The sequence below is a fragment of the Anabrus simplex genome, chromosome 6 (assembly GCF_040414725.1).
Source record: "Anabrus simplex isolate iqAnaSimp1 chromosome 6, ASM4041472v1, whole genome shotgun sequence".
NCBI classification, from domain to species: domain Eukaryota; kingdom Metazoa; phylum Arthropoda; class Insecta; order Orthoptera; family Tettigoniidae; genus Anabrus; species Anabrus simplex.
This window is the reverse complement of record NC_090270.1, coordinates 38753219-38768337: the sequence shown is the minus strand read 5'-3', so window position 1 is coordinate 38768337 and position 15119 is coordinate 38753219. Positions and strand designations below refer to the sequence as shown.

At 39.5% G+C, this 15119-nt stretch overlaps 1 protein-coding gene across 1 annotated transcript in view; it reads left to right on the top strand.

Moving 5' to 3' along the window:
• Positions 1 to 15119, top strand: part of LOC137501279 (caspase-8-like) — a 188708-nt gene that overhangs the window by 125559 nt on the left and 48030 nt on the right. The window contains exon 8 of the mRNA XM_068228217.1: positions 4511 to 4692. Coding sequence (XP_068084318.1) covers positions 4511 to 4692 — 182 coding nt within the window. The remainder of the gene's footprint in view (positions 1 to 4510; positions 4693 to 15119) is intronic.

Sequence of the window (15119 nt, the reverse complement as noted above, 5' to 3'; positions counted from 1 at the left end):
TATTCAGCGATGAGCTCACACATGAGTGAAACAGGACATCAATTTACATCAATTGATAAAGATCTCACTATTCTAAAATGCATAGGCAAAGGAAAACTTATGAATGAATTAGAAAATCTTTACATCTTTTTAAACCAAGCCTATAACAAAGACCATAATCTTAACGATACCACAGAAACAAAAAATCCTTTATATGAGCTAACTCCAAAGTTATTAGGCATGGTGAATTCAAAACATAATACATTCCCGCAAACTTTTAGAACTTCTTGTTCTAAAGCTTCCACCACCTCGTCAAATGATAGGCCCGCCCATCTTGCTCCTAACAGCCCTCCATTAACAACACATGCGCGCAAGGATCCACCCACCATTACCCCCCCTCCATGTCCTTCACTGCCTCAGCCACACCGTTATAATACTAGAAGTCGAAAGCCCAGTCAAGCTAGCGTTGCTGAAACAACCTGCCGTACTTAATACGCACCGTACGAGTAAATACCGCCTTAGGCATTTTTGACGTACGGGTTGTCTCTTGTACAGTACGGTATTATTCACCAACTTTCTTCTACATTTTGTTTCAGAAAATCCTGATCATTTCTTCCAACTTATGTTTCAACGGAATTATAACATCAACTTGACTGTCTTTTAGATCCAATCGACTACCATAATTACTGAACTCTGCTAGCTTTGACATACGTTTTATCATTAGCAACGCCTCTACAAGAGTTCCATTTTCTTTGCGACTTTCAGATACACCAACCATATACATTTTAACATGTTCATTACGTTCATACTTCCGTTTTAAATAACTGACAGTGATTTTACTATCTTGGATTCAAACTTTGGGAATTGAAGAAACATCCCCCTTCGATTATTGTGTTTACACTCAAGGCCATCCAGTCTTAATGATATTATAACAAAAGGATCCATTTTAGTTTTTAAACTCTCAACATTTCATGTGCAACCATGTTTTAATCTTCAAAACTGTTAATTTACTTTCTTTTAACATACTTTGGTGCATTATCGTTGTTTTAGATGTTATTGTATAATGTTTAACGAAATCATTTTTCAACTTTTTAACCTATAATTTATAAGATTGGAATGACTCCATATGTGTTATTTTTAAGATTGATATAGGCTGATGATGCCCGTAAGGAGGGTGAAACATGTTTCACTGATTTTTATGTATTATGTATAAAACATTTTGACCATATGAAATAGTGGATCATATTGTATTGTATTGAACAGGTGGACTTATAATATTGTAATAATATTTGAGACATACGTCAACTTCAATACGGAACCAAAATGAGAATAGTTACTTGTAAGTGGTATGTTCCGAGCTGTCAGCGGAGAGATGGCGTGGAATGACATTAGTAGACGAATAGGTTTGAATGGCGTCTATAAAAGTAGGAAAGATCACAATATGAAGATAAAGTTGGAATTCAAGAGGACAAACTGGGGCAAATATTCATTTATAGGAAGGGGAGTTAGGGATTGGAATAACTTACCAAGGGAGATGTTCAATAAATTTCCAATTTCTTTGAAATCATTTCGGAAAAGGCTAGGAAAGCAACAGATAGGGAATCTGCCACCTGGGCGACTGCCCTAAATGCAGATCAGTATTGATTGATTTGATTGATTGTTTTCAATTTTCACACCTTAATTAAGGCCACGGCCGCTTCTTTCCCAGTCCTAGCCCTTTCCTGTCCCATCGTCGCCATAAGACCTATCTGTGTCGGTGCGACGTAATGCCAATAGCAAAAAGGATTTTAGTATTAAGCGCTAGTAAACAAATTGTGGCACATTCTTTTGGATATGATGAGTACTATCAAGCGACGCAAGCGTTAATACCACTAGATTCTGGCTATCTAGCCAAGATTTTCCTGGTGGGAAAATGACAAACCACAGAGAATCATCTTCAGAGCTGCCGACGGTGGGATTTGAACTGACCATTTCCCAAATGCAAGCTCACAGCTACATGACCCTAACTGCCTGGTCAATTCATTCGGTCTATGTTATTCTCTTGAGTAAACTTGATATTTCTGATTAAGTTCACACTGAATTGAATGGAGTTATAAACTATGATAAATAACTGTCCATTGTCATAGCACACAGGATAAAGGTCTCAGAAAATTTCATGTTTGTGATTTCTTTCTTATTCATATTATGGCAGCACCAAATTATATTTAAAGAGCACCTTGTTGCTCGCTCGTATTTTTATTTTTATTTATAGAGGTACCTTTCAGCACTTTAACATCCTTCCCCCCTGCTGCGCATTCAGCTCCTTAAGAGTTTTGGCCTGCCAAAATGACTGCTGTCCAGCCAAACAGACTGCTGGTACTGGAGTGCCACGGTTTTAGCCTGTCGGCATTCTCAGCCATATTGTTTGGCTTTCTTGAATAGACTCAGTAAACCTCGTTCCAGCCTTCAGTCCAGAATTAAAATCTTTAGATCAGCTGAGAACTGAACCCAGGTGTTCCAGTTAAGAGGCAAAGATGCTACTCCTTGCATATTTTATATCATTTTTAGGTCTATACTGTAACAGTAAATATGGTACTTTGATGAGCATGAGAAATGCAGGGCGTGTACCGTTCTGATTGAAGTGCATACAGAGGGAGAGGGTTTTTCTTTGAAAGAAATTTCCAAGTTTTTTTCTGAGTTTATTAATAAGTTCAAAATCATATCACCTCTGTACAGAAGAAGCAGTGAGAAGTGTTCTTTCCTCATCCTAGGGTTGGTGATGTCCCAGAATTCCGGCTGCTCCGCTCCTCTCTGCACCATTGAAGTACCCTTGCTACCTCGATGGAAGTTCTTGAAGATCTCGAATTTATAGAAGATCCATGCGATGTCTAGAAGATCCATGCGGTGTAGAAGTAAGGGCGTTGAAACAGGCCACGTAAATGATAAGCGTGAACGAACACTGTTAAGCCTTGGACGTGTTAATGCGAAAAGCGACTTCTGCACAGATGAGAAAAAGATATAGCAACTGTATAATTGAAGAATTATCACACGGTAGAATGTCACTGAAATCTATCCTGTGTTATGCCATTAATCATTGGAAATGAATTCTATGCAGCAAAATGTTACCAAGCTCAAATAAGCACATAAGTTTAACACTCGGAAATTAAACTCATAAAGCGAATAGCCGCTTGAAACTTGTTGTCGAATGTCAATAAAATCAGCCTAATAAATAGCCACCTAAAGTTTGTGAGACTTGGCATAATCTGAAGTTATTCCACATGACATATTTCTTAGACTAAACACTGTTCAATGAAATCAATTAGATTGAAATGAAATAAGAATCTTTCACTCGTGAAGTTAATCTTGTTCACGCATGTTAATGAAAAAAAAAAAGTGAAATTGGTCATTCACGAACAGTCCTTAGTTCGAATGTTCGTAGAATTGGAAATGCACGGTTCTTAGTTTGAATGTTCTTAGAATTAAAAATGCACAGTTCAAATACACAGTCTACAGTCCATCATCTACATAATGTTTACACAGTTTAGAGAATTACCTCCACACGAAATTGTAAGTTAGTGACGTAGTCACTAAGTTCAAGTTAATTCTGTACTCAATCACTTGTTAATGATTGCCACTTGAGGAATTCTAAGTTAAAGCACAGTCACGTCAATGAGATTTCCCGAAATATTCAATCACTTTGTAAGGAGCAAAGACTGTTCCAAATCCTATCACTGTCCACAACATTAACTTTGAATTATGAGCACTTGGAAAAATAATTGCAAGTCTTAGACATTCATTCAGAATAAACAATCACTTGGTAATATTAAGAGTTTGATGAAGCACAATTTATATCACTCTCCGTTGGAGCAGAATTCTATCACTCACGATTTAAAGAAACTTGTATAAGTCCACACTCGACGCTACGGAGTTAAAGTCCAGGACTCGACGAAATAAGACAATCACTACACGTCGTATCGCAGTCTCCACGAGCCAACTGCTCGCTGCTAGCAGCATGAACTCCACTGCGAAACACACTGGTCTGCTAAGCGAAACAGCTCTCCATTTATACCCGATTCACGCCCAAAACATGCCTTCATATCTCACTCCACAACTTTGTCATCTCATGTCAGATTTTTATTAAACCTTGCAGAAATGCAGATAAAATATCGGGCTACACGATGATGTGGTTGATTTTGTCTAGTTATTATCATGGGGAAAGTTATTATCCGAAGAAACTCAAGGAACATTCCATACTAGTCTAGGCTCGCTCTGAGTTACGGGGTGGTAGGCTGTGATGTCACTCCACTCTACGTCACACACAGCTGTTGCTTGCTGCTCCAGTCTGTCTTCCGCTGCTGGGCCAGCGCGTAACGCGAAGTTTTAAATTTAATTACGGAGATTTAGTTTCGTACTGGCTGTTCCCGGTACAATACTATCTGTCAGTAGATTGCCAACTAGATTTTTAGTTTTTATTACCTGGTGCTGCTGTAGAATTCACTGATGAACATTTGCCTCCCATGGACAATTCTAAATCTGTTTTCTTTTATTTTAGAGGCCCAACGCGATCATTCTGATACTGACTGTTTGGTAGTGTGTGTACTCTCCCATGGATGTAGACTCGATGATGATATGATTTGGGCTTCTGATGTCCCATACTATGTTCACTACTTGTGGGATCCTTTTAAGGAGGAAAATTGTTCTCTTCGAGGGAAGCCAAAGATGTTCTTCATTCAGGTAAGATATATAAAGTTTGACTAGACCCTATTTCAGTATGTTGTCGTTGCACCTGCGAAAACAGCTATATGAAATATTACAGCTTAGAACTTTGGCCAGTAAAGTTCTGTCATCTAAGGTTCAATATTGTGCAAGTAAATTCAAAGAATTCATGCTCTCAGTGATATACGAGGGTAATCCCAAAAAGAAGGTCTCCTATTTTTTTTATAAATATGCAACTCTGTTCATGTGGCTGTTGGTCACAATATTGTGAAGAGTGTTTCCGACGTTCACATAGAAACATGCGCACGCCCTGCTGAGGCACTCAGTCATGGCTTGGCAGATGTTGAGATTGGAGCTCCCGTTGGGTGTTACCGCCAAGTGCGAAGTGCACGCATTTATTCGGTTTCTGAATGCAAACGGTACTGAACCAATTGAAATCCATCGCCAATTGATGGAAGTATATGGTGAGTCATGCATGGATGTCAAAAGTGTTCGTAAGTGGTGTAGAGAGTTTGCAGTTGGTCGGACTGAAATTTACGACGAACAAAGGAGCGGGAGACCGTCAATTTCCGTCAAGACAGTTGTAAAGATGGAGCAAATCATGCGTGAAGATCGGCGGATCACCCTGGATGATCTCTGCACTTTGGTTCCTGAGGTTTCCTGAAGCGCTGCACGCAGAATTTTAATGGAAAAGTTGTAATACCAGAAGGTGTGCGCAAGATGGGTGCCACGCATACTGACTGAAGACCACATGTGGCTACGAATTGATTCTTCCCGCGCATTTCTTCAATGCTTTGCAGCCGAACAGGACAATGTTTTGGACTCAATTGTCACGGGTGACAAAACCTAGGCATTTCACTTTACACCTGAGACCAAGCAACAATCACGCAGTGATGGCATCCCTCTTCACCAAAGCCGCGGAAATTCAAGCAAACACAGTCTGCCGGTAAAGTCATGACAACTGTGTTTTGGGATCGAAAAGGGGTATTGTTGGTCGACTTTATGCCCGCTGGGATCACAATTAATCCTGACAGGTAGTGTGAGACCCTGAAAAAATCAAACGGACAATTCAGTACCGGAGAAGAGGAATGTTGAGCAAGGGCGTAAACATTCTCCATGACAACGATCGCCAGCACATCGCCCCACAAACCGTTGCTCTCCTGCAACAGTTTCAGTGGAACATCATCACCCACCCACCCTGTAGTCCCGACTTGGTGCCCAGTGACTATCACTTGTTTCCAAAGTTGAAAGAACATTTGGCTGGAAAGCGATTCAGCACGGACGACGAGGTGAAAGATGAGGTTCACAACTTCCTGAACAGCACGGTGGCAAGTTGGTATGACGGGCATACAAAAACTGTCACAGCGTCTAAAAAATGCATCAACTGAAATGGTGATTATGTAGAAAAATAGCTAGATGTTCAAGCTGTAAAATGATGTAAACCATTGTAGAAGTAAACAGGTCTATGTATTTACAAACAAATACGAGACCTTATTTTTGGGATTAACTTCGTATGTTCTGGGGGTCAGTATTTCTCTTACAGCAGTACCACATAGTGGTTTTTGCAGGCACAATGACCTTATATTTCTTAACCCAATATTTTCAAGTGATTTTATAGAATCTAATGAGGTTTATTTTAATTAAGTTATTTCTTTTTGAGGTTCAATTCTGTTATTATATGTCTTCTTTTCAGGTAGTTTATAATATAAATTTAAAACTAAATTAGTTTTGACAGACTGAGGAACCTAACAGTTGTAAATTAACTGAGTCAGAACTGAAAAGAGATGGCATCAAATATCACAAATGATAAGATTTCCTACAGTTCCCTCCTTTGCATGGTAAAAACCCCAAATCATATAATGTCAAGTACCATTTATTGTTCTGCAATGTAAATTCAATCAAAGTTTGGTGCATTGTGAAGTGCTTGCAAGCAGGGGAGATGGAAGGCAGTTGAGTTGTGACTCATTCTAATGTACAGTCTGCTCATTTAAAGCTTGAAGTAAAATGGAAAACTAAACATATATTTTCAAATTATAATGCGTTATTATTTTTGGAAATGAAGGAACATGACCCAGAATGACGAAAAGGTATCCAATGTGTACGGAGCGTTTGTAGTGGCAGATTGTGTTGTTCAGAAGTGTTTTGCCACATTCAGGACAAGTGAGATCGAGCTTGAAGACAGCCTATAACCAGACTGTGGTAGACAAAAACCCTCACCTTGGGATTCACGAGATCATAGTCATCAACGGAGTATCTCACAGTCAAGGGATAGATAAGTCATCTGGGTCATCACAAGGATGCCTCACCTTCTCAATAAGCACCAGCTGTTTTGATGAATACTCCTGTATGGTCAACTCTATAAAAGGAGCAAAGAATGATCTTTTCTTAAAAACATAGTTAGTGGAGATGAAAATTGGACAGTTTGCAATTGTGTTATGTGCTGGATGTCGTAATGTGAACAGCACAGTCCTCAGATATCTTCAAAGACTGGGCTCTGTTTTAAGAGTAAGTGATGTTATCGATTCACTTGGTGAAATTGCAGTGGCATGATATTTTATGAGCTACTGCATAAGCAGACGAACAGTGCCATAAAGTTATGTGAAAAACTTGACATTTTAATGAAGCTTAGATGACGATTGACCTTCCATGTCGACAATGCAAGACTAGTCATAACTGTGACAGCCATCCAGAAGGTACTGTTCTTTTTGTGGGATGTTTTGTCCACTGTCTACAGACTGCAGACATATAGCAAATTTGGCGACATCATTTCCTGTCTGACTACCATCAGTCTTGCTCCCTTTAAAATTCTCTTAACACGTTGACTACCAGAGCGATGCATTTTACTGCTGAGTGACTTTCATGAGGCCGGGGGTGGGGTGGTGGTACAAAGTACCGCTGAGCAGTTGATTTCGCTATACTTTTTTTTTGCTATTGGCTTTACGTCGCACTAACGCAGATAGGTCTTATGAGCGATGATAGGTCAGGAAAGGGCTAGGACTGGGAAAGAAGCAGCCGTGGCCTTAATTAAGGTACAGTCCCAGCATTTGCCTGGAGTGAAAATGGGAAACCACGGAAAACCATCTTCAGGGCTGCTGACAGTGGGGTTCGAACCCACTATCTCCCGAATGCTGGATACTGACCGCACTTAAGCGACTGCAGCTGTCGAGCTCGGTAATTTCGCTATACTAGCATACTGCTGTGGCCTCGCAGCAAATCCTGGTGTGCTTGGTTTCCAAATTATTGTTGTTATTTTTTTAATTAATTTTTTATTATTATTCCCACCTCCTTTATTAGCAATATGCAAGTATTTGTCCAACCAGTTTATCCATGCGCTTTGGTGCGCTGGTTTAGCTAACTCCCAAGTTCGAGATTTGGGAGAAAGTGGGTTTGAGTCCTACTGTTAAGAAACCTGTTAATGTGTATTTTTTTTTTTTTTTTTTCTGTGTTTTCCCATTTTCAATTCATGCTTATTCTTACCTTATCAAAAAGCCATTCTGATTCCTTCCAAATTCTTGCACCCATACCTATTTCTCTGACCTAATACCTGATGATTAACCCAATAAATTTAGCATAAACATGAGCATATTTGCATTATGTATATAATTTGTAGTTAGTAAAATATATTTCAAATTCAATTTGGTAAAAGCATTTTTCATCTTTCAAAATGTAATCATCGGCCACTACTCATTTCCGAAAATACATTCTTCTCCTGCAGTTCCTCTTAAAGTCTGTTGGCTCTGTGGAGATGTTGCTGATGACTGATCAAGCCAATCTTTGCAAGAAACCGAAGGCAATTCGGTTTTAGGAAAGGTTATTCCACTGAAGCTCAACTTGTAGGATTCCAGCAAGATATAGCAGATATCTTGGATTCTGGAGGTCAAATGGACTGTATCGCGATTGACATGTCTAAAGCATTTGATAGGGTGGATCATGGGAGACTACTGGCAAAAATGAATGCAATTGGACTAGACAAAAGAGTGACTGAATGGGTTGCTATATTTCTAGAAAATAGATCTCAGAGAGTTAGAGTAGGTGAAGCTTTGTCTGACCCTGTAATAGTTGAGAGGGGAGTTCCTCAGGGCAGTGTTATCGGACCTTTATGTTTTCTTATATATATAAATGATATGAGTAAAGGAGTGGAATCGGAGGTAAGGCTTTTTGCGGATGATGTTATTCTCTATAGAGTGATAAATAAGTTACAAGATTGTCAGCAACTGCAACGTGACCTCGAAAATGTTGTGAGATGGACAGCAGGCAATGGTATGTTGATAAACGGGGTTAAAAGTCAGGTTGTGAGTTTCACAAATAGGAAAAGTCCTCTCAGTTTTAATTACTGCGTTGATGGGGTGAAAGTTCCTTTTGGAGATCATTGTAAGTATCTAGGTGTTAATATAAGGAAAGATCTTCACTGGGGTAATCACATAAATGGGATTGTAAATAAAGGGTACCGATCTCTGCACATGGTTATGAGGGTGTTTAGGGGTTGTAGTAAGGATGTAAAGGAGAGTGCATATAAGTCTCTGGTAAGACCCCAACTAGAGTATGGTTCCAGTTTATGGGACCCTCACCAGGATTACCTGATTCAAGAACTGGAAAAAATCCAAAGAAAAGCAGCTCAATTTGTTCTGAGTGATTTCCGACAAAAGAATAGCGTTACAAAAATGTTGCAATCAATCAATCAATACTGATCTGCATTTAGGGCAGTTGCCCAGGTGGCAGATTCCCTATCTGTTGCTTTCCTAGCCTTTACCGAAATGACTTCAAAGAAATTGGAAATTTATTGAACATCTCCCTTGGTAAGTTATTCCAATCCCTAACTCCCCTTCCTATAAATGAATATTTGCCCCAGTTTGTCCTCTTGAATTCCAACTTTATCTTCATATTGTGATCTTTCCTACTTTTATAAACGCCTTTCAAACTTATTCGTCTACTAATGTCATTCCACGTCATCTCTCCGCTGACAGCTCGGAACATACCACTTATTCGAGCAGCTCTTCTTCTTTCTCTCAATTCTTCCCAACCCAAACATTGCAACATTTTTGTAACGCTACTCTTTTGTCGGAAATCACTCAGAACAAATCGAGCTGCTTTTCTTTGGATTTTTTCCAGTTCTTGAATCAGGTAATCCTGGTGAGGGTCCCATACACTGGAACCATACTCTAGTTGGGGTCTTACCAGAGACTTATATGCCCTCTCCTTTACATCCTTACTACAACCCCTAAACACCCTGATAACCATGTGCAGAGATCTGTACTGGTACCCTTTATTTACAATCCCATTTATGTGATTACCCCAATGAAGATCTTTCCTTATATTAACACCTAGATACTTACAATGATCCCCAAAAGGAACTTTCACCCCATCAACGCAGTAATTAAAACTGAGAGGACTTTTCCTATTTGTGAAACTCACAACCTGACTTTTAACCCCGTTTATCAACATACCATTGCCTGCTGTCCATCTCACAACATTTTCGAGATCACGTTGCAGTTGCTCACAATCTTGTAACTTATTTATCACTCTATAGAGAATAACATCATCCGCGAAAAGCCTTACCTCCGATTCCACTCCTTTACTCATATCATTTATATATATAAGAAAACATAAAGGTCCGATAACACTGCCTTGAGGAACTCCCCTCTCAACTATTACAGGGTCAGACAAAACTTCAACTACTCTAACTCTCTGAGATCTATTTTCTAGAAATATAGCAACCCATTCAGTCACTCTTTTGTCTAGTCCAATTGCACTCATTTTTGCCAGTAGTCTCCCACGATCCACCCTATCAAATGCTTTAGACAGGTCAATCGCGATACAGTCCATTTGACCTCCGGAATCCAAGATATCTGCTGGAATCCTACAAGTTGAGCTTCAGTGGAATAATCTTTCCTAAAACCGAATTGCCTTCTATCGAACCAGTTATTAATTTCACAAACATGTCTAATATAATCAGAAAGAATGCCTTCCCAAAGCTTACATACAATGCATGTCAAACTTACTGGCCTGTAATTTTCAGCTTTATGTCTATCACCCTTTCCTTTATACACAGGGGCTACTATAGCAACTCTCCATTCATCTGGTATAGCTCCTCCGACCAGACAATAATCAAATAAGTACTTCAGATATGGTACTATATCCCAACCCATTGTCTTTAGTATATCCCCAGAAATCTGATCAATTCCAGCCGCTTTTCTAGTTTTCAACTTTTGTATCTTATTGTAAATGTCATTGTTATCATATGTAAATTTTATTACTTCTTTGGCCTTAGTCTCCTCCTCTATCTTGACATTATCCTTGAAACCAACAATCTTTACATACTGCTGACTGACTACTTCTGCCTTTTGAAGATCTTCACATACACACTCCCCTTGTTCATTAATTATTCCTGGAATGACTTTCTTGGAACCTGTTTCTGCCTTAAAATACCTATACATACCTTTCCATTTTTCACTAAAATTATTATGACTGCCAATTATGCTTGCCATCATGTTATCCTTAGCTGCCTTCTTTGCTAGATTCAATTTTCTAGTAAGTTCCTTCAATTTCTCCTTACTTCCACAGCCATTTCTAACTCTATTTCTTTCCAGTCTGCACCTCCTTCTTAGTCTCTTTATTTCTCTATTATAATAAGGTGGGTCTTTACCATTCCTTACCACCCTTAAAGGTACAAACCTGTTTTCACATTCCTCAACAATTTCTTTAAACCCATCCCAGAGTCTGTTTACATTTTTATTTACCGTTTTCCACCGATGATAGTTACGTTTTAGAAACTGCCCCATACCTGCTTTATCAGCCATATGGTACTGCCTAACAGTCCTACTTTTAAGACCTTCCTTTCTATCACATTTGTTTTTACTACCACAAAAACAGCTTCATGATCACTAATACCATCTATTACTTCAGTTTCCCTATAGAGCTCATCTGTTTTTATCAGCACCACATCCAGGATACTTTTCCCTCTGGTTGGTTCCATCACTTTCTGAATCAGCTGTCCTTCCCATATTAACTTATTTGCCATTTGTTGGTCATGCTTCCTGTCGTTCGCATTTCCTTCCCAACTGACATCTGGCAAATTCAGATCTCCCGCTACAATCACATTTCTTTCCATGTCGTTTCCCACATAGCTGACTATCCTATCAAATAATTCCGAATCCGCTTCAGTGCTGCCCTTTCCCGATCTGTACACTCCAAATATATCAAGTTGCCTATTATCTTTAGAAATGAGCCTTACACCTAGAATTTCATGTGTCTCATCTTTAATTTTTTCGTAGCTTACAAATTCTTCTTTCACCAGAATGAACACTCCCCCTCCCACCATTCCTATCCTATCTCTACGATACACACTCCAGTGCCGTGAGAAAATTTCTGCATCCATTATATCATTTCTCAGCCATGATTCAACTCCTATTACATCATCATCATCATTTCCCTTTATCCAGCTGTAGCCGGGTAGGGGCAAATATGGTTCCTCTCCACTTTCTTCGGTCTTTCCACCACTCCTCCTCCAACACTGTGTCCCAGTCCAGGTTTCTTTCTATAATGCTGCGTTGGATGGTATCCTTCCATCTCAATCGTGGTCGTCCACGGCCTCTCCTTCCTTGGATTTGCATTTCCATCACCTTTTTTGGCATTCTTTCGTCGCTCATTCGCTTTATGTGCCCAAACCATCTAAGTCGGCTCTTCTCTATTCTATCATTCATTTTTTCCACTCCAATTTCTTCCCGGATTTTCTCATTCCTTATTTTGTCTCTTCTACTCTTCTGTATCATACTCCTCAAGAATTTCATTTCGGCTGCCTGTATTCGACTCTCATCCTTCTTTGTCATTGTCCAAGTTTCTGCTCCGTAAGTTGTTATGGGTACGTAATACATCTTGTACATAGTATCCTTTGCTTCCATTGGCACATCTTTGTCCCATAACATGTTTCTTACACTATGATAGAAACAACTTCCAGCTTGAATCCTTTTACTAATCTCAGCATCCAGTCGAGCATTCTCCATTAATTCACTCCCCAGGTATTTAAACGTTTCCACTACTTCCAGGGGCTTGTCTGCAAGTCTAATCTGACCTTTCCCTTCTTTCTCCCCTCTAGTCATGACAAGAGTTTTACTCTTTTCTACACTTATTTTCAATCCACATTCTTCGATCATCCCATTCACCACATTCAACTGTTCTTGAACCTTCCTGTCGTCTTCTCCCCAAATCACAATATCATCTGCAAATAACATCATGTTCATTTCTCTTCCTCCATATGCTGCTTTTGCTGTTCTCATGATGTCATCCATTACTATTGTAAACAGGATTGGTGATAGAACACTTCCCTGTCTCAGCCCACTAGTTATTTTGAACCAACTTGTCCTGCCAACTTGTGTTTGCACGCAACTACAACATTCCTTATACAATGACATGATCATTTTTATTAATCCCTGTCCAATTCCTTTTTGCACCAGACTGTCCCAAACTTTCATCCTAGGGACACTGTCATATGCCTTTTCAATATCAATGAATGTCATCGCCATATCATTCCCCTACTCCCAGTGCTTTTCCATTAGTTGTCTCATAATGAAAATGGGCTCTATTGTTGACCTTCCACTTCTGAAACCAAACTGATTTTCCTGTATCTGATTCTCAACCCTCAATCTTATTCTACTTTCCAGTATCCTTTCCATTATCTTAGCAACATGGGATATTAGAGTAATTCCCCTGTAGTTCTTCAAAACTTTCTTATCACCTTTCTTGAAAATTGGGATGATTATTCCTTTTTGCCAATCCTCAGGGACCTCCTTATTCTCCCAGACATTCCTGAGAACCCGATATGTCCACTGCAGGCCTACAGCTCCAGCTGCCTTTATCATCTCCACTGAAATTTCATCTATTCCAGCAGTTTTTCCATTCTTCATCTTTCTTACTGCCATTTCAATTTCATTCATTGTAATTTCTTTATCCATTTCTTCATCAACTAATTCCCTTTCCTGGTCGTCCATTGAATGACTGTCATCCGTTCTTATGTTCAGCAGCTTCTGAAAATACTCTCTCCATCTCTTTCTTATTTCTTCTGGCTTTGTTAAAATTATGCCACCTTCATCCTTCACAAATCTGGTGTTTACTTGATCTCTCTTTTTGTTTCTTAAGATACCATACAGTAATTTCTTGCTGCCCTGCGTATCATCTCTCAATTTCTGTGTGAATAAGACCCAGCTTTTCCTCTTTTCTTCCTCCACTACTTTCTTGGCCAAATTCTTTGCCTCCACATATTTTCTTCTACTTTCTTCAGTCTTAGATGTTTTCCATGCTTTCCATGCCATTTTCTTTTCCTTCAGTTTAATCTTTACCCTATCATTCCACCAGTGTGTTTCTTTGTCTTTCACATTTCCTGATGTTCTACCACACACCTTTTCTGCACATCCAACCAGTGCTTCCTTAAATCTTTTCCATTCCTCTTCAACATTCCCCACCTCTGTCCTGGGTACCAAGGGTATTATTTCCTTTTGAAATTCTTCTTGTATGCTTTTCTCCTTCAACTTCCATACTTTAATTCTTTTCTCTCTTCTTAATTGGGGTTTTTCAATCTTTCCAACTTTCAATTTTCCTATCACAACTCTATGATCTCCACCAAAAGCTTCTTCAGGCATGGCTGTTACATCTACAAGGTTCTTCCGGTGTTCTTTCTCTATGATTATATAATCAATCATGGTCTTTGTTACAATATCTGGTAAATATATATCTATTAAATTACTTAATTCTATTCCTTTCTTTACAATACTTCTACAGTTCAACACTAACAATTTTATGTCATCCCTACTTGATTTCCAGTTCCCTGTTCCCTTATCACCGCTCCCTAGGCCATCCCGTTTCCCTGAATGTACCTCCCTATTACCCTTCCAAACAAATTTCCTAACTTATATGTACCACTGCGGTTTAAATGAAGGCCATCTGAGCGCAGATCCCTATCTCCTACCCACCCATTAGGATCTAGAAATTTCACTCCCAGTTTCCCACATACCCACTCCATAGTCTCATTTAAATCCCCAATCACCCTCCAGTCAGTATCCCTCCTACACAGTATTCCACTAATAACAATCTCCGCTTTCTTAAACTTCACCCGTGCTGCATTTACCAGATCCCATACATCTCCAACTATGTTGGTACTTATATCAGCTTGCCTTACGTTGTTGGTACCAACGTGAAACACTACGACCTTCTCCTTCCCCTCCTCCCTCTCTTCTACTTTCCTCAACATCTGCCTCTACCTAATTCCTGGATAACATTCTACCCTGGTTCCTTTTCCTCCACACACTTTCCCCATGTGTCTAACGATGGAATCCCCCATGACCAGAGCCTCAACCCTCCCCTCCTCATCTGATCCCCTCCCCTCCTGGTCAGCCCTATCTTCTCTCACTGCTGCAGAAGCTACTTCCTCTTCCCTTTCCTACCTTTTCCCTTCC